The sequence below is a fragment of the Pungitius pungitius genome, chromosome 11, assembly GCF_949316345.1.
Source record: "Pungitius pungitius chromosome 11, fPunPun2.1, whole genome shotgun sequence".
Taxonomy (NCBI): domain Eukaryota; kingdom Metazoa; phylum Chordata; class Actinopteri; order Perciformes; family Gasterosteidae; genus Pungitius; species Pungitius pungitius.
This window is the reverse complement of record NC_084910.1, coordinates 15,240,738-15,260,977: the sequence shown is the minus strand read 5'-3', so window position 1 is coordinate 15,260,977 and position 20,240 is coordinate 15,240,738. Positions and strand designations below refer to the sequence as shown.

The window sequence follows — 20,240 nt, the reverse complement described above, 5'->3', positions numbered from 1 at the left end:
ACTTTACATTTTTGTGTTTGTTTACCATAAGACTAACCAAAACAAAATGAACAAACATGCAGACATAAAGGAAATATTATTTCTAGACATTAGTTCCTTTATTCATTGCACACCAGTTGGTGTTGTACACATCAGGGTTGCCATTCCTCAAGATATCTGATGAGCAGGGTGAACATTTCGAGCTTCTGTAAAAGTGTTTCTCCTTGGACCAAAGAAGAGCATCCTACAGACACTGAAAAACAGATTAAAAAGATTTTTCAACACATAGAATAATTGTATGATGTAGTTGATCTATTCCTCATTGAAATAGCTGCTGTGTAGCAAAATTGACAACCTTGTTTTGAGAAATTCAAAACATGAACGGAATCTTATCATTTAGGCTGAGTGCTCAAGTAGCTTGTTGTTAGACAAGAATGGTACTTGCCAATGCTTTGCTATTATCACTGGTCCAACACTCCATTCCCAATGTAATAAAAGCTGGTTGAATTTACACTACAGGAGCCAACGGAGAAAAAGCTAAAATCAACGTTTGACCACTCGATCCACTCTTTTTCCGTCCTTCAGTCCAGGATCTCCTTGATGCACCAGCAGCAGAGGAGGAAGTAGAGGCATTCCTTGAACGACTGGATGAAACCGTAGGTGGCGTTTCCTCCGAGGAAGTTCTTGCCTTTCCCAAGACCCATCGCCATGTCTCTCAGGTGCTTTGCTATGGAGGAGGAAGGCATGGCCTGAGGAAGAGGATGCTCTGGATGCATTGCTCCGATCAGAACCAAAAAAAAAAAAAAACGGCAGAGGCAACAGGCAGGGGAGTCGATGAGACGAAATAGAAGGTGAGGTCAGACAAATCGCATCAGACCGGCCCGGGGCAGCAGCTGAGGTCCTTTTCGTATTCCAGGCATGGTCAGCTCTACTTATAACCTCCTGATCAAACTCTGCCTGCCTCCACATCCTTTTTCTCAACTGTTCTCCGCTTTCAAACATCTGCTGATTGATTCAAGGCCTTGTTTACCTTCTGCTGTGCACTGTTCCGCTCTGTTGTCTAGCACCGATGAGTACTATGCTCTGATAATCGCAGAGTCAGCTCCCCACTGTCACGGGCTCATCTTTTCACAAACAAGAGAGTTCCAGTAAAACTCCCACCGCATCGCTCTCTTTGTTCAGGAGAGAATGTGATAAGGCTATCGCACCTTCTGGCAGTGTGTGCTTTGTTTTTTTCATTTTCCATCAATGTTTTTGAGTGTACTTTAAAAGGGACTCTCAGGCTTAACACAGTCAGTTACATAAAAAAAATTAATCAATCGAGATGAATGATATACGTATTTATATATGCAATTTACATTTTTTGATACAGGCGTAAACAGCAATGTTTCCCTATAAACAAAAAAGAAACATGAAGTAAAAATCAATATCTTTGCACGCTATTTGAAAGTAACCTTTGGCTTTCACAAATTAAAAAAGTACAACATCATCATCAAAACTATCACCACCACCACCAAGGACACACAACACATTTCATTAAGGATTTTCATGCAACAAAAAAGGCATCTGTGATGAGTGATGATCGCACGAGACCGGTTCACTAATGATGCAGAGGGGCAGGCGGGCGTGTTTCAGCACACAAACAGACACACACACACACACACACACACACACACATACATACATACACTGCAATGGCAGATCTTAAAGCTCTGGTTTTCCTACCTCTGACTTACAAACACCCGATCTGGGCAAAGTGTGAGCATCCGACCGACCCGAGCTGTAGAGCTTGCCGTTAATCTCTTTGAAAAGTTGAAATGTCTTTAAGAGCATCTCAGTGCTGTTGTGTCCGAGTCACTCATCGTATACACAAACGCGCTAGAGATACAACTGTGAGAACAATGATCCAATGCTAAGCCGACAAGTCAAAAAGTCGATGTTATTTACAGACGGTCAGGAAATACCCCACCACCCCCCCCCCAACCGACGGTGACATCAAGTATCTGTGACTAGAAGCCGTGTGCAACAATGTGCATCAGAGGAGATTGCCATCACTGGATGTGTATGTGAGTTTATTGGAGTGTCATTTTTGCAGAGTCTTTGTTTTAACTGAGAGGCTTGTGTAAGATTCTCCTGTAGTCCACTACATTTGAATTAAGCACATAAGGTCACTGCATTGAAGTGACGTGACTGCATCGAGAAAGCAAGGCACAATTAAAAAATATATATATTTAAAAAAACCAACATCTACAGGAAGTAGGAACAATAGCGTGAACTTCTTCCCCTCGGATCCTCAAACGTATGTGAAAACAGAATAAACAACATTTGGTTTGACATTATCAACACTCCCAAACTTAATCGCTCTTTCAAAAAGGACATTATTCCCTCGAATGATTAAAAAAAATGACGTCACGATGCACAAAATTACCCAACTGGTTACAATGACATAGTTTGCATCATTTCTTGCAGCACAAAATTAATTCCTTGAGCTGTTCGCAACGTTTCTTATTAGCCAACGTTTTGAAGAGGCCCCTCTTTAACTACTCTCCTTTCCTTTCAGCCTGAATCCTCTGTAAAGATAGAACCCATAGATTGTCAGTGCAAACGATGAAAAGCACCAGGTCAAAGTGGTGCTCCTCATAATGTAGTTGTTGTCGGGTGACAAATCAAAGTAGTTGACTTCTTTTTTTTTTCCTGATTTATTCAGGCATCGTTGGCCAGATCCCCCCCCCCTCCCCCCGCCTCTGAAACAGGCTCAACTCGCTCCCAATGCTGTAAGCACACGAGACGGATAACCGCTGATAATTGTCACGGCAACAGAGATGATTCTCTTTGGCGTGGCGGGTGGCGCAGACTGCGTTTTCTAAAAAGGTGCAGCTGTGTCCGTTTCTACGGAGGGATTAAGGGACAAACAGCTGTCCAGCTCCTACTCAACTCACATTGTCCTAAGATAAGAAAATGGAAATAAAAAAACATAAAAATAAAAAAAAGAACATGGTCATTGGCATAGCAGTCCCCTAGGTATGCATACAGGCTTTCATCACCACCAGGTGTATCTCCAGGGGTCGAATAGTCCTTAGGAGGGGGAGCGGTTGGGCGGGCAGGAGGCGCTCCTGATCACACTGGAAGAAAAATACGACTAAAAAAAGAACTTAATGCATATTCACTGGTTTTTTTTTCTTCTTCTTTTTTCCCCTCAAAGTCAGGCTTGAGTGCCGCAGTGACACCTGAGGGGAGAGTTCCTGCTGGAGGCCCGGGTCCATCTCTGAAGCAAAGAACTGTTACCGTCCAGTTTGTGTTTGGGCTCGTGTGCTGCAGCAACAGTCTGAGGAGGGGAGACCTTCCCCTGCGTGACACAACACATCTCTTTCTGTGGCCCATTAATGCTCCTTTCTGCTCAATTCAGTTCCACACTCTGGTTTTTTTTTTGTGAGGTGCTCCGTTTTTCTTTTGTGTGTTAAGATTTTAGGTTTTTTCTTCCAAAAAAAAAAGAAGAAAAATTGCATTTGTTTTCTCCCTGGATCACAGTAGGATGCAGAGAAATTGCAGCAGTGCTTCTCCGTTGAGGAGCGATGCGCCTGATATTTGTTGGGTGTAGAGGACTGCAGGTCACAGTCCGCCTTTCAGAAAGGAACGTGTGGCAACAGCAGCACGCGAGTGATTTGACAAGAGAAACTGGTGATTCTTTTTCTGTCTCTCATTGCAATGGTTTGTGCATATCGTGTATGTGTGTGTTGAGTGTCTGCTTTATCATATGAAAATTGTGTTTGTCTGGAGATGACGTTGCTGCGGGATCGTGTGTGTATTTTGCTGTGCATCGTCAGGCTCTGCGCTCCACTGGCTGCTGCAGACACACTTCGCTACCAGCTGAGACGATGGGAAGACTGTTGTCCATGTGGTAACTGATCAGGTGACTCACACTTTCAAACCGGTGGTCTTTTGTGCGCACCTGAAAAGACAAAAAAAAAAAACATTAAAAAAGGCAAATTCAGCTTCATACCTATACAAAACACTTCTTACTAAATGACCCCCCCCGACTCTTCTGGTCTCTCCCGGACCTTGGTATTCCCTCTTGACCGCCACCCCCCAACTCACCACTCCTTCCGGGTCGACTAGCAGCAGGTGTTTGGGCTGGCCCCCCTGCTGTCCCGTGAGGACGTACTGTCCGGCCGTGGTCCCGGACTCTCGGACCAGAAAGTCTCCGTCGCGGGTCAGGAGCCTCTCGGCTTCCCTGCGACTCATGCTACCGTGGAACCAGGCCTCGCACTGCAGCTGCTGCACCAGAGGGGGCGCCGGCGCCGAGCTCGCTCCACCGGGCCCGGAGACTCCCAGTGCGTCGTCAAATGGCTCTTGGGAGAAAAATACACACATTTTTGTAATAATTCTGTTAATCCGTGGAGAACCTCCCCATGCACGTTCTGGTGGTAAACACAAGATAGTGGACTGTGCCTTTCATGCGAAAAGCTTTACGCGGTGAAGCAATCACGTCGTATAACGCCGCGCTGTAATGGAGCCGGCCATTGCAACTCCCTTATCTCTCTCCCACACTGCCATCTGTGAACAGTTCCGCTCTTCAATTAGCTGTACGGTCCGCACGGACCCGTCTGCTCCCCCCAGCCAATAATTAACCTTTCACTCGGCAAAACAACCGCAATCTTTGTGTTGCCCGTCATTTTGCGAGAAGTTCTGTTTTCACCTTTTCCCCCGAAAACGTTTGTCTACCTGCACCGTTCAGTGTGTGGAGACTTTGATTTCTACAGCTGGTACGGCGTTCCCTGACACCACATGGCGCGGACTGGCTACGGCACTTACTCATGTCAAAAGCGTCCCTGTGAGCGTTTCCATTAGCAGCAACTGGGTGGCGGGGTTTGTCCACATTGACGTATGAAGGGTCATCGAATAGTTCCCGTCCGCCTTCTTTGGCCCCAACTAGCATAAGAAAGCAGAAAACAAGAAGGAAAAGAGAAGAAGCATAAGCCACACACATTAAACGGCCTCTTAACAAGCAATGACGCCTTGAAACAAAGCCAACCAGAGGACGTCCAACTCCCGTCCTAAGTGAGTCGAGATGACCGTCTTCTGCCGAATGACCGAGACAGAGACACACAGAGAGAGAGAGAGAGAGAGAGAGAGACGGACCGGACGGACGGAGACTCACCCGGCAGAGGCGGCAGAGGCTGCTTGTGAATGTCGCTCTGGCCCGGCTGTCCGTAGGGCTGCAAACAGAGAGGCATACAAACGAATAGTGACTCACATCACCCCACGTGGGCGCACTTACTCTGGTGTCTGTACACAAATCTATTCCTATTAGAAAGGGTTTGCGAAGAGGTTAAATGATAATTTGTCCATCACAAACCGAGCCACTGCTGTTATGGGGTCAATGTCCTCGGCAACGAGTCGGACCCTTTCTGTGCAAATGGCGCATTACTCACAAGAGCAGCTTCTCTTGGCTGAAGTGGGAGTTGTGTTTGGATGTGTTGAAGCAAGCTTATGGGTATCGTATGCCCCCCCCCCCCCCCCCCTTTCCAACCTCCCCCGCTGTGTTTATGTGCAGTTCTCTCACCAGCGTGGCCCCCGGGCGGGTCCTCATGTCGACCAGTCCGCCAGGGGGAGGCTGTTTAGTGGGGAAATTATTATAGTAAGGGACGTCAGGGGGTGGAGCAGCCTCGTCTTCTTCTTCCTCCTCCCACGCCGAGCCGTCAAAAGGAGCCATTCTGAGAAATGAGAACGTCCAGATACAGATTACGGGGGCGACAGGAATACAAACAGGAGCTCACGTTTTTTTTTTGGGGGGGGGGGGGGGGGGGGGGGGGGACCATTCTCACATATTTACCTGTCATGAGGCGTGACCAGTTTGGGAGGGTTCTTTAGGTACTGTTTGAAACGCAGTTCAAAGGCCTGACCGATGGTGCTGATGACTTCCTGCGCTAAACCCTCCGAACACTCCAGGATGTGACACGCTGAAGGGGAGGAGGCACAAATGACTCATGAGGAAGCCGCAACCTGTGTTTGACTGATACATGCACTCGGGGGTTCGTCAGACTGCAGGTAGAGTGTCAATCATACTGGGCACGCGTGTGCTTTTGCAGGACACTCATGACCATGTGCCTCGCTAGATGGCACATTGGCAGTCATTATTTACTTAATGAATTATTTAATTATTTAGTGTCTCCAAAACTACAGGAGTATACTGTATATGTGCATGTAGAACACATGAGGAATGCTTAAAGTGCCATCGGGTGTTGGTGGAACCGTAATGCACATAAAGGCAAGATTTTCAATATAAATCATTTTGTTGCTTCCCAGCTCTGTGAGTGCAAAACCAAGAACACGGTTTTATTCCTTTGTATTTGCTGTCATTAGATTCAAAATCCAGACCCATGTTTTTAAAATTTAGCTCATATGCAAAACCAAAGCAGATGTGGAAAACATCCCATGTACTTGCTCTGCGTATTTGTTCGTAAATTGACCGTTTTCTTCCTTCAGTCTGCACACAAAGTCTGTAATAGCCTCCAAAAATAGAGCCACATTATCTATTTAATGTGATTAATTTATCTTTTTAATAATATGGCTTGTTTTTTATATTTATTTGATACACTAATTGCAATCTGTGTCTCCATCCAATGAGACAGAATGCAGTGAAGTTTGCGGTTTTGTTCTCACCTCTCTGGTTGACTGGGTCTTTGGCCACATATGCTACGTACTCCGCTGTATCCTGAAGGGGGACAGGGTGAGACAGTCATGGGAAGAAGGGATAGGGAGAAATTGATCGGAGGACAAAGCGGTCAGTGGGGCAGCTTTAGGACAGAAAGGTTTGAAAAGAAGAAGAAGGAAGAGATTAAGCCAACGCTGGGGTCTGTTAGACATAACAGGAGCTAGCAGCCGAAAGAGAAGGGACAGGACGTAACAAGATCAAACTTGGAACAGAAAGACGGTAATAGAGTGAGTAGCATTCACAGGAATAGACAATGACAGAAGACAGGAAGGAAGGATATGCGGGCTGAAGAAAGATGGAAAGAGGCCAGAGTGGGATTGAGCTGAGCGAGTGACTCACTGGGTCTCCTCCAGAGGCAAAGGAGATGGACTGCATGTGATGATTGGCGATTATCTGTGGAAAAAAAGACGGGGGGGGGGGGGGGGGGGGGGGGGGACAGAAGGACAGCACGTGGGTGACATGAAGTATGTGGGAAGTGAGACAAAAGCATGTGGATGGAGAGACAAACGCGCAATCATTACTGAGAAAAGTGCCTTTCCCCTCCATTGAGAAGCATCAACTGGAGCCCTTCTTGTCGAACAGTCTGCAATAACCGCCCATGTTGGATCAATAACAACCATCAGCACTGGCTAATGCACTGTGCACATTGTGTGGTCCACATCCGTGGCGTTATTTGTCTCTGTGTGCTGCGGGTTAATGTGTGCGCACTGTACTGTACACCAAATCCCAAAAGAAATCAGTTATTCATGCAAGTGGATTTAACAAACATCAACGCCGTGTACATTCCGAAAAACAAGCTTGTAAGACCAATTATTTCAAAAACAGGTTTAAAATCACAATAACACAAGGATGGTAAAATGTTTACGGTTTCATAAATAAATAGCCATGCTGAGGTTGACCTTTAATAAGTCTCTATAATCTTTAAATCCACATGAAATCCCACAGGCAGAGAGATCCCCCCCTGTATCCTCCAGTAAACTGCACAGCCTAAGTGCCCTCTGGATACCAAACCCTCCTCTGGCTGCAACAATCAGATGCATCTTTCTAGCCACTATCAAATCTCTGGCGATCAGGGGCGTTTTTGAGGAGAGATTAAGAACAAAAAGCAGCTTCGGCGCCGGTTTCCGGGCTTACCTGTTTGCAGTCGGAAGCCAGCAGGTTGAGGCTGCTGGTCGAAATGGTGAGGCTGATTGTCATGCCGGCAAACTGCAGGTTGCTCTTCCCCAGGATGGACGTCATACAGCGAGAGGAAGGCTGAGGGGGACGGCCAGGTGTGGCCCATGAGTACACAACAGACGAGGTGCACAAACAGAACCATTTTTCTTTCTTGAGTCTGTAGATCATCGAGGCCTCCCTGCCTGTGCGTAAGTGGACGGGCCTCTGTGTGTGTGTGTGTGTGTGTGTGTGTGTGAGTAGAAGAACAGCTGCAATCGCGAAAGTGATACCGTCTCCGAGGCCAACTGTGACCAACGGAGAGCGTTCACATACTGAAGCCTGGGCCAAGAGCATCTCACACCACGCCAGCCAGTGGGCCCGATCGTTTATTCCAATCCTCCCCCATATCTGCTCCAGAATATTTGGCGTACGCTGTGAGAAAAACAGCACTCGGGGCGGGATGCCCAAAAAAAAAAAAAGGCCACAGTGACCTCTGCCCAAAAGGGGCTAGATGGGTTTAAGCTATTCTAGTTTACATCCCTTTCACTGTGTTTTGTCTGGTGCGCCAGACATTCCTTGGTCGAATCCCGCCACGGCAACAGGCCGTTGGACTGGCCACTTTGTTTTATGGACTGTTTGGGTGGATGCTTTTAGCTTTACAGGAATACTGTCGACAGACATATGAAGCCCTCACACAGACGGTCTGCTCGTCCGAAATGCCCCTCTGGCTCCTCACGAGCTACTGCTCCAACTCTCCAGCCTCCCCAGTGGCAAGAGGGCGGGAAAAGGGAGACCAGAGAGGGATTGGTAATTACCTGCAAGAAGCCCACTAACCGCTAAAGTGTCAAAGCATCATAAATCAAGGTGTGCGTGTAATGTGTGTGTGTGTGTGAGGGAGAATGTGTGACTGAATAGCCAACTGACCACAGAGTGGACAATCAAGCTAAATCTAGCTCTTATCCAGAGAACCCTTCCCACTGCTGCCCACTTAAGCCATATAAATAAATAATGGCCTGTAAGGGTGTGTGTGTGTGTGTGTGTCAGTGGACATGCTGTGTACCTTCCTCCTGCGCTGGGCTCCTTTGGCTCCGGGCACTGCCTCGCACACCACAGAGATGGCCTCCCTGAAACAATGACAACATGCTCGTGTTTGTAATAGCACGACTCACAGTAATGGGGAAAGGATGGGGGGGTTGGAGTTATTGTCCCTAAACAGTTCTCGTCAATGGTGACAAACATCCCTACGGAAACCAGAAGGAAACCACCAAGATTCCAGAACATTCTAATTTAGGGGCTGGGAGAGCACACGAAAAAGCAGAGCAGTAGAGGGACAGAAAGCAACCTAAGCAGTGAGTGAGTGGTGTTTCTCCAACATATCGCCGCCCCCCCCCCATGAAAAAAATAAGAGATAGTCATGTGAGCTGTGTGCAATCTCACCTGGTAACCTGAGTTCTGGTGTTGAAGTCCAACGCGCGCATGGACTGCAGCACCTCCACGCAACCCATGTACTGCAGAGGAAACAGGAAGGCCACACACACACACACACACACACACACACACACACACACACACACACACAAAAAATGCATCAGACGCACAGTCGGATTATACATGCAAAGGAAGCTGTCTGGAAAGTTAGATGTGTGATCATGTACCCCGGCAAGGGGCGTTGGTGAGAGTGTGTGTGTGTGTGTGTGTGTGTGTGTGTGTGTCACTCACGCGTACGCTGTAGGAAACACCGGCGGTGCTGACCACGCCGTCCGAGTGCAGCCAGCCGCGGGTGGGCTTGTTGACGAAGGAGCCGTGGCGCGTCCACTCGTCGCCGCCCAGCTGCCCTCCTTCCACCCGGGCCTTCCTGGTGGCCGCTTCCGACCGGGCCTTCCTGGACGCCCCTCCCAGCCGGTTCATGTCCTGCGGGGGGGGTCGTGGAGGGGGAGACGGAGCGGTTAGAGGGGTGATTGGGTGACGGCGCGGCGGGGAGGAGCTGGAGCTGCTCCGGTCGCCCCGAGAGAACTCGACAGAGGGATGAGGCTGCTGCGGCGGCCTGCTGGAGGCCTTGAGCCCCGGGAGGAGAGTGGCAGAGACGCCCAGGCGGAGGGATCCCATCCTGGGGAAGAAGGAGCAGAGGGTGGTGGGGCTGTTCTCGGCCTGGCGGGGAGAAGAGGGCGGCAGGATCGGCGCGAGAGACGAGGAGGAGAGAGAAGAAGGCAAACCGGGGGAGGGGGTGAGCGGGGTGGCGGGACTGGAAGGAGGGAAGGGTGATGGGTTGGAGTTTGTCTCGTCCGCTGAGCTCAGCGATTCACTCCGAAAGTGGGTGTACTTGGTTTTCGGGACGAGCTCCATGGTGAGTCTGCAGTGGCAGTTTTTGAAGAAAAAAAAAATTCCACACGGACTCTGGTGTGATCAAAGTCCCTTTGTCTCGTTTCTTACAGTTTCTCTCGAAAAAGGACAAGCGGCCATCTGTCGGCCTCCCTCGGCGTAAGTGCTGTGTCCATCTGCCCGGCGTCTTCCACCCGTCGCCAGGCGACCGAAACCCAGCGCCTTTCAAAGCGCCTTCATCCACAGCGAGAGCGCAGTGGGGGAAAAAGAGCTGCGTCCCAGTCCCAGATGGCAGAAAAGTTTGCTCTCGGTGCACCTGGGCGGATCATCTTGTCCTCAGTTCACTGAGGGGGGGGGGGGGGGGGGGGGGGGGGAGAGACGGCATCGCCGTTTGTCGCGTCCCCCTGGTGACGAGACCGCGTGATTGCTTTGCCCGTTACGTAAAACAATGTCAGTGCGCTTCCTGCCCCCAACTTAGCGGCGAGGGCCTGGGATCCAGCTGTCGTTCGGCACCATGGAGAATCGGCACAAGTGATTGTCTGTCAATGCCCCCCCCCACCTCCCTCCCCCCCACTAGCATGTGTCTCACTTCACTGAAGGGTGCGCTCCTGTACGTGACGTGTCCACACACACACGTGTGAGGGAGGTCTAAATCTTCTCTGCCCACAACGCTTCTGAGATTATCGGCGCGCGCGTGTGTGTGTGTGTTGGCGTGCGCAGGTGCGCGCACGTGTGCAGCAGCTCCACTTGGCAGCTCTATCCCGCTTGATGCGTTCCCATAAATATCCTATTAGCGGCCCGCCGAGGGGAATCGCAAAGGGGCGCTGCACGCACGAACACAGCACAGGCAAACACACACTCACACACACACACACACACACACACACACACACACACACACACTCGGCTGCACGGCTCCAATTGGTTCGATACTACAGAGCTCAATGGAGCCCGGGCTAAAGAAGAGAGAAGCTTACTGACGTATGGCTGGTACCCAGCGCGGCGCGCTTTTCTTTAACACCTGCTTACTCAAAATCTTTTACTCCCTCTCCCTCTTCCTCCAAATGATTTCATGTCCCCTCTGAATGGCTCGCGCCCTCCCCGCGTCTCCTTCCTCCTCGTCCTCCCTCCTCTTCCAGATCACTTCTGGCACCTTGTCGGCGCTCTGGCCTCCCTTCTCGCGCTCTCCCCGCTTCTCCTGGAAGCCCTCCCTCTTCCTCCACACGATGTGCTCTGCCAGCCTCTGCCTCTCAGACGCCTCCGCCCTCTCCCTCGCCACCACTTCCTCTCTCCTCTTCCAGATGATCTCCCCCCCGCCCCCTCCCTCGTCGGCCCGCCCGTTCTCCAGGCTGCCCTGTTTTAGACTCCCTCTGCCTAATGTATTAGTGGTGAGCCCTGACAGTCAGGCCCTGCGGACGTTGAGGGATGGCTAGAGGCTAGTTGTGGCCACCTATATATAGACACCAGTGGAAATCACAAAGAAAAGAAGTTCGTAGTTAAGACCGGGCCGCCAGTGTCGGGCCCTTTCCTGACAAAAGTTCCTGATGTGGTTAAAACAACTGAGGCTGCCTTGGTTGAAGTTTCTTTACCTAAAACTGGTCACCTCAGTTAAGAGGGTGGATTTTTCTCCCCTCCCCCCCTTAAGAGCACCATTAGATAGCGATAGGTTGAGTCTGAGATGTTGTGTGATACAGTGACACACACTGCAGTAGCACGGTGGTGACGTAACACCGGAGAATGTAGGTCATCGGCTGAGGACGGTGGGCTTGTTGTGATGTTGATGAGACCTGATTTGTCGGTTTTTGAACTCTTGACCCAGGGTTCCCTGAAGGGTGCTGGAGGCTCATCAGAGTTGAACCTGAACTCACTCACTCGGCTGGAGAGGCTCAATCCAAACTGCACGCCGATCCCTCCGCGAGCCTCTCTTTATCACTTTGCCTGATTGAAATAACGAGCCTGGACCATAGTCAGTTACCTGAGAGAAGAGCGCGATATGAGCGAGCCAAGTGTTCCCCACTTCTCAACCGCTTCCGTCCTCATCAAAGAGGCAGCGCTTATCTCTCGCATCTACAGCAAACTACCAAACAAGAGCGCGTTTTGCGATAACAGAGGCCAGGTGGCCTAACAGGCTTCGCCCTGCAGCGAGCTCGCCGGATGCTTTTTTTTTTTTTCTTTTTTGCAATCCCTCGACCTTTCAAAAAGGTCTAAGTTTGGCACCGACGTGTCAGAGATGCAGAGCGAGGATTTCTTCCCACACAGAACTTAACCGTGTCTGAAGTACATGAAACACCAGCTTGCCGTGGGCGCCGGGCGCACGGGCCGAAGGAAGCGTCGCCTACGCCAGTCTAGCACCACGGAGGGACTGTCTTGCGATCCTAGCTAGTCATCCTGTCTGGCGCCCCCGCCAGAAAGCACCATGGCGGAGCCGGTCATGCCGACGACACTGCCGGACAGGCTGCGGCGATCCCCAGAGAGCCGGAGAAGAAAGTATGGCTGGGGAACGTCACAAAAGAGACGCCCGGGCAGCTGGACAATCGAGGAAGCAAAACAGTCCGTCACACCCGTTTTATCAGAAGGAAATAGCGGCTTAAAAAAAAAAAAAAAAAGGGCCCAACAGAAATGGATACCCAGCTGTGTTCTAACACACAGGTGGGCTAGAGGGCGCGTTGGTGCACAGAACACAGTGTAGGTCAGGTGACTGCGGAGGAAATGACCCTCTACATGAGGAGAAAACCTGAGTCACCCACACAGAGACAGTAAAAAGGAACAGCTTGTCACGGGCTTAGCACTCCTGATGATCGGTTGTCAGGTGAAACCGGCGCCAAGACCTCGTTCTCCCCGTTGCTCCCGGTAGATGGCACATCAGCTTGACTGATGAAGATGGTGTGGTTGCCATCACGAGAAAAAAAAGGGAGCGATTGCGACTAGCACGAGATTACACAGAACAGGGGGGGGGGGAAACAGGTGACCTGAAACAACCTTGATTCCCACAGTCTGCTGATCTCCGCAGAGACAAACTGTCTAGGAAAGAAAAGAAAAAAAACAACAACAAGTGCAAAAACTGTCTTCTTATGTACTAAACAGCACCGTTTTTTAGAGACACCAAATAAATGAACTTGACATCTTGTTCCGTCTGCAGCTGCTGCCCGTTGCTATGGCAACAGCCATTAAAAAGAGATGCCTGTGGAGGACGAACACTGAGAAGTCCCGACAACTGCAGAAATCCTTAGACAAAGAGACAACTGCTTGGTCAAGTCACGTGACAGCAATTAGTTGCTGCATCAAAGGCTCCGTGTTTTTCACAAGACAACTGCAGGAAAAACTAAAGGCTAGCAGAAAGGTCGATTGGGTTTCAGGAAACCAAGGTTGACAGGCATCGCGGCGGCAACGAAACCCGTCAATGTTGACCGACTCCGACTAGACAGCGTCTGACTGTGTGTCTGAGGTTCTTTAAAAAAAACGGGACAATAGTCACTTTTCTAACAACTTGTATAAACAACAGCTACGACACCTAATTTACTTAAACAACAATGATGCTTAGAAAACTTGCAGAAAAACCTGAATATTCTTTGCACATCTTGCAGAGAATGCACATAAAGACTACAAAATCAGAAGTCACAAAGAGAACCTATATTAACAAAAAAAGTCATTTAAATTGTTCTGTATAAAGACAGTCTACTCAAATTCCCTAAGACTCATTTTTTTTATGAATGGCAAAGCATAAATAGCTCCTGTTTTGGTTCATAAAGCATACAGTTGGTAATCCACGGTGATTCATCTAAAGCCGGGCTCCATGTTCACATGAAATCACATAAATGTTTAAACAGTCTCGGACTGTCTGGCCACCCGTCCTCTTCCCCCTCTGTCTCTCTGTCCGTCCGTCCGTCCCTCCGTCCGTCCGTCCACTCCCTGAAGAAAAAAAAAAAAACGTGCTCCTCCTCCGATCCACTCTTTTTCCGCTCGATTAATTCACAAAGTCACTGGCGGCAGCTCCTCTCCATCTATCCTCTCCTCCGATTTGGCTGCCTCTCCTCGTCTTGACTTCCCTCCTCCCTCTCTATCGTTCTCTCTCTCTCTCACAGCAGATGGTGAAATGGCAGTGCTGGCAGGATGGACAATGGCACTCCTTCATTGTGCTCCTCTTCTCCCCTCACGCCTCTCTCTGTCTCTCTCTGTCTCTCTCTCTCCTGTCCACTTTCCGTTCACCTCTGTCTGTTATAGGGACGGGCACGCCGTCTCCCCTCCCCTCCTCCCCGTCTCCCCCGTCTGGGTGGGTGATGCTGCCTCCCAGTTTCTCTCTTAACGTCTCTCTCGCGCTCTCTCTCGCTCTCGCAGCCTCTGCCCTCCCCACCTCCTTTTCTCCTATCTAGCTCCTTCCTGTTTCCTCCCCTTCCCCCCACCTATCTGCAGCCTCAGTCATTTCACATGTGTATGCACACTCCTGCACGTTAATGCACACACTCCAAGGGGAGATGGAGCCGTGGAGGCAGCGAGGGCGGGGGGTGTTTGTCTGTGCATATGTTGGGAGGGGGGGGGGGGGACAATAGGGTGGGTCCATTTTTGGTAACCTGAGAAACCGAGTGGAAGAGGAAGAGAAAGGAGGCAGGTCGACAGAGGGAGTGGGTTCACTCTCCCTCTAAGTCATGAGGTCACTCTGTGTAACCTTGAAAAGAGATTTCATTCACATGATAATCATCCCCTATGGAGGTTGCTATAAGAATAGAGTTCCCTAGGGGGGGGAAGGACAGTTCATCACCAGGCGAACACAATGACAATGCGTGAATCTGTGGGGGGGCAAACGGAAAGCAGAGAGACCCCCCCCCCCCCCGTTTCATCTGATGCGAAAGAAGGAGGAAACCACCCATAGAGCGACACGGGAACACAGCAGAGTGGATATAAAGAGAGTCCTCAGATGACACCCCCCCCCCCCCCCCCTCTGACACACAGTCACTGCAGTACTTGGTTTGACCACCACAGCGTCACTGTGTAGTCGGGTGGTGCACTCAGGGTTGTGTGTTAAGGACAGAAACCAGAGAACTGCAGAGTGTGTCATTGGAGGGGGACGTCCATCCCACAGGTATGAAAGTGAAAACAACCCCCCCTCAAACGCTGAAGCACATCACACACTGTGGCTTCGGGAATGATTTACTAAACATGTTTTGCTAAAAGGATTTCAGATCTTTGGGTAAGCAATTATAGAATAATCTATCTTGAATTTATATATTTTTAAAAATACTCAATCTGCAGATTTTTATGTACATCTAATAAAACTGAAAGATAATTTTGCAGAAGATATACATTGCTTTCTTTTTTTTCATCATGCAATTAAATTCAGCAGCACCAGAAACAGAAGCCACAATATCCCCCAAATTAGCGAAACCCCATTTCATAAGCAAGACGACTCACTCAAACCATCTAACCTTAACATACGCAATCCACACAGCAGCTGCACAACCGCACACTGCGACATCGGTTTTCATTTGCACATTATTGCAGCATACTGGCCTTTTTTTCTTCTTTTTTTTTTAAGACGGCTGCAGGGAAAAACTTTTAAATGCGTATTAAAGATGGCCTGTTTTCTCCAATCATCTACAGCGGTGAACCAATATAACGTATCAAACTGCATGTTACCGTGACTACGATCTGTGCTTTGTTCATAAACCGATGAGTAATATTACCTTTTTCTGCCGTTGCTGAGAAACCAATCAATGTGAGTCACCCCGAGCTCCACCGTTTCATTACCAACTACACGATTCAATAAAGTTCAATTCAAATAATGAATCGAATAACCAATATCTAGGACACGTCTTGAGGAAACTTTATTCTTGATATAGTTGATATAAAATATAAAATTTTGCCACTGTGTCGCTCTGCGCATTAGATAAACACGTTGCATCATTTTAATGTATAATCCATCGTGCAAAACACTTCCTGTGAGTCTGTGACACGTCGGCCTACTGCACAGACACATACCGCCGGCCATTGAGCACACCCTCGACTCCCAGCATGCTTTGCTCCAGCCGTGCAAAAGCTCAACGGGGAGCTCCTGGATATATAAACGACGGCGTTGGCGTCGCACACGGCAAAAGGAGCCAGATCGAGTGATGAGAAAGTACCAAGTGTGAGAGGGGAGAGGCAATAAGTGAGCATGTCGAAACACACTCCGTGGAATGAGAGGAATCAACTGAAAAAGGAGGCGGAGCTTGCGCGCGCGAGGGGGGGGGGACGCGCCTTGTGTCTCTCGGCTTGTCCAACAAGAGTCAGCGCGCGCACGCGCTTTGCTTCTGCACGTCCCCGAGACGCAACAATCAAACAGTCATCAAACAGCTCTGGATCGAAGGCCCGTGCTGCAGGGCCATATGTGCTCTGTTTACAGTGTGTGTGTGTGTGTAATTGGCCCAAACACTTGGCCCAAAAATGTGTCAACAGGCCTAATAGTCCCTGACCTTTTCCCTCCTGGACTACAGTAAGCCTGAGACGCTGCTACATCGGTTCACATTATGGAGGCAAGAAAGATAATAATGATGACGATGAGCACAGAGGAGGGGGGGCGGGGGGGGCGGTGGGGAGAGGAGGGATGAGGAGAGAGAGCCTCTCTGATTGGAAAGACGTGCAAACACACACGCACACACACGCGTACAGACAGAGAGAAAATAGGCAATGAAATTGTCCTGAATTAGGAGTTAGGGTGAGCATTAGATTAGGCAGGCATTCGGCAGGAGGCCTTTCTGCTGGTTTCATAGCTCGCCGCGCACACAGCAAACATGTGAGCTGGCTATTTCGGGTTGAGCCAGCCCCCCCCCCAGCCTCTAACCACACAATCTCTATCTCCTTCTATCGTTCCCTTCCTACTGCCACTCTCGACCTCCCTCCCTAAGTCGCCCCCCCCCCCCCCGACCGGTACTTCCACATTTTCGAACTGACCAGGCTTTCCACAACAACGATGACGTGAACGAAGATTATATATTTCTCAGTTTAACCTAAAGAATAAAACCGAGATTACATGTGAGCCAGGGACGGAAAAAAGGTCATGAGAATCCGGCCCGCTCCTGATGTTGACATAACCCCAAAGTGACTTTTCTTGGCAGTGGTACAACGTCTCACACCTTTAGACTAGAAAGTGGAGGAGCCCTGATCTGAAAAGCAGAAGTGACTTATTAAAATATAATCTCAACCAGACAAAGATATTTCTCAACCTTAAATGACCTGACCCAAATAACTAACTAAACAATTAAAGCCGGCCAATCCCCAAACTGTCATTACGGTGAAATGTACATGTCAGATTGTTTTGTACAGTCAATCCCACGCTGCACTCACTCACTTCTCATGCTGAACGGTGCACAGGACAGGATTTAAGCAAAACTGCGGTTCACATACTGCAATCACCCGAGCAGCGTAGGAGGAAACAAAACCGAGGCGCAGTCCCATTGTGTCGAGGCAGAGACGGACGACCACATGCTACGACCTCAAAAAAAACAAACTCCTACAGACACCGGACGGATGAACGCAGGCGCTCGGCCCGATTAGTGCAGACGAGCACCTCGCCGATGGGTTTTCAGTAGATGGCCAAGTATCGAGACGACATCAAGGCTGATATCAGAGCTAGCATTCACCTCTTACAAGAAAAAAAGAAGAAAAATGGCAGTTTGCAAAGACACACACACACGTCAAAGCAAAGCTGCAACAATATCAAGTGTCACGTTGTGCCGTCCATCGGGACGAAAGCTTTTGGCCTCTGATTGATACCGTTTGAGGGGAATTGGACGGACACAATTTCAATCAAGTGGATTTTCGGATGGTGCCAATGTTGTGATGGAGAAGTCGAGATGCTCCCCTTTGACTGACGGATTGTGTCTCGTACTCTCCTTCCCGCTTGTGTCGTTTTTGTATGCGCGCGCGTGTGCGTGTGTGCGTGTGTGTGTGTGTGTAAGGGCACGCGGGTCTTGTTTGTCCGTCTCCTGACACGCGTCTGGCCCTAGTTTTCTGGGAGAGCACCTGTTGATTGGACCTTCTCCTCTCCTCCGTTTCATCAGCGGAGATGACTTCCAGCATATGACATCGCGTCGGGGATCGGCCGGTATGAGCGGTGTGGCCGACCCCGATAAGAGCACCGAGCCCACGGCTTCCAGTCGCCTCAATCATCCTCTCAATCATCCCCTCGCGCCCTTCAGTCGGTCTCCATAACGGCCCGTCTGTCCTTCACGGGGCCGACTTTCAAGTGACAGGGAACCTGTCTGGGTGCATGCGAGGTGGGTTTTGATGCCTGGTCTCCGTGGAAACCCTCCACGCAGAAGTAAAAGATGAGCAAAACTGTCATTTTGTTGCATGGTTGTAAACAGATCTCTCTGTAGTACTAATATATATATATATATATATATATATATATATAGATGTATATATATACATATAGAGAGAGAGAGAGACGACTCTGACCGTACCCCTCTTTTTTTCAAACTTTTGGTTTAGAGTTGCAACGATTATTTACATCATCAATTGATCTTATTATTACTTTATTACTATTAAAGAAGATGGAATTATCAGATTATCAGATTGATGGCTAACAAACCTTCCATCGTGGATGAGCTCATCAATGAGTCAATTTGAAGACATTTCTGTGTACAAGCACAGGCCTTCTCTCTGTTCCCTTACTTAAAGAGTCTCCAGCCTGAGGCCACTCAGTGGACTTTTCCTTATTGCCTATTTTAAACGAACTAGTCATTTATGAGCGACTTTGCTGCTGCTGTGCTTCTCCAAATGGGTCTTCTGGCAGCTACCGAGACTTCAAGCACAGAGGACCAAAACGTGAGAAGTCCTCAGACAGCGAGAGGCCGAACACAAGTTAAACATTGACATGTGTCCACATCAGTCTGATCAGGAGCACGTTTTTCCACATATATACGCTTTCATACACGTTCCAACAACATCCACACCAAACGTACCCTGCGGGAACCACACAGGAAGGTAAGGGAACTATTCCCCCCCCCCCCCCTTCCCCTTTGGAGACGTCCACTACAGCCGTGGCGCGGTGACGCGCAGCACGCAGCGGCTCTCCAAACATGCCCCGACAAAGTGTGGTCAACTTTAACGATCAACTCACCAGCTTTCTTCCTCCCGTGTCCCCTCGAGTTGCTCCTCCTGCGCAGCGAGCCGTCGCTGCTTCAAACCCCTTCGGCTTGGTGTCATCTACCGGGGACAAAGGCTCGATGGTGTTGGTCGGCCGAGCGCCTTCACCGTTTTTGGAATGAACTTTCTCAGGAAATCTTAGTTCTGAACTTCTTTTTTACTCTCTCTCTCCTTCCTTCTCTCTCTTCCTTCCTTCCCTTTCTCCTCCCCCTGCTCCCCCCCCCCCCCCCTACCATCCGCGGTCACGACAGAAGCCACTTCCGCGAACAAATGGTAACGTCATCTGGCCACGGATTGTGTACGTGTGTGTGTGTGTGTGTGTGTGTGAGAACGCGAGTGCGAGTGCGCGCGTCCGTTGCGCACCTGGCTCTTTCGGTGTGGATTGCGCAAAAGTAGAAAATTCCAGATCGTGCGGCAAAAAGCTGCGAAACGAAAGTTCCCTCAAATAAAGATAAAGTTCCGTTTTCGTCCACAAGTTACCTCGAAAAAAAACAACCTTAATGTTTATCTCTAATAGCAGCTTCCAAGTATTCATTTGATATTGCGTATGCGGTAGGCCTGCGTTTCCAGTGCATTGGGTACCGCCCACAGCCATGGTTAACGTTGTTAGTCACACATGTACTTTTGCTTCTCATAATATACATTCTGTGAGATTTGCCTCTCTAAAACGTGTACATATTAACGTAATACAATGTGTTGTAACACCGTCTTACACATTGACATATCTCAGTGTTGCTAATATCTTATATTTTTTCTTAATTCTGACGTTATTTAATTATTTTTAAATATGTTTAATGAAATAATGTTATCTTTCTGTATCTATGTTTTTCTACTAGCAGAAAAGGGCTTGTAGATACTTTTGATTACAAACTTTAACAAAATTGTAATAATGATAACACCTTTATGTTTGAACATTTTGAAAATGTTATATAACATCTAAATGTTCTGA

The 20,240-nt window shown here is 49.0% G+C and overlaps 2 protein-coding genes across 3 annotated transcripts; both read right to left on the bottom strand.

The window, feature by feature from the left end:
* Positions 1-121: 121 nt before the first annotated feature.
* On the bottom strand, positions 122-1,184 carry lenep (lens epithelial protein). Its single transcript, XM_037453624.2, has one exon. The coding sequence runs from the start codon at positions 753-755 to the stop codon at positions 561-563; it is 195 nt and encodes a 64-aa protein (XP_037309521.2). The 5' UTR covers positions 756-1,184; the 3' UTR covers positions 122-560.
* Positions 1,185-1,306: 122 nt separating this feature from the next.
* On the bottom strand, positions 1,307-19,499 carry shc1 (SHC (Src homology 2 domain containing) transforming protein 1). 2 transcript variants are annotated; one of them, XM_037453623.2, is made up of 13 exons: positions 19,266-19,499; positions 9,569-9,760; positions 9,287-9,357; positions 8,910-8,973; positions 7,829-7,948; positions 7,034-7,087; positions 6,643-6,694; positions 5,813-5,939; positions 5,543-5,693; positions 5,138-5,195; positions 4,792-4,908; positions 4,075-4,328; positions 1,307-3,928 (listed from the first exon to the last, which is right to left on the bottom strand). In XM_037453623.2, the coding sequence occupies exons 2-13, from the start codon at positions 9,755-9,757 to the stop codon at positions 3,800-3,802; spliced, it is 1,386 nt and encodes a 461-aa protein (XP_037309520.2). In that variant the 5' UTR covers positions 9,758-9,760; positions 19,266-19,499; the 3' UTR covers positions 1,307-3,799. The 2 variants fall into 2 exon arrangements, with proteins under 2 accessions (XP_037309520.2, XP_037309519.2); XM_037453622.2 differs by lacking the exon at positions 19,266-19,499 and having other exon boundaries at positions 9,569-14,595.
* Positions 19,500-20,240: the final 741 nt, after the last annotated feature.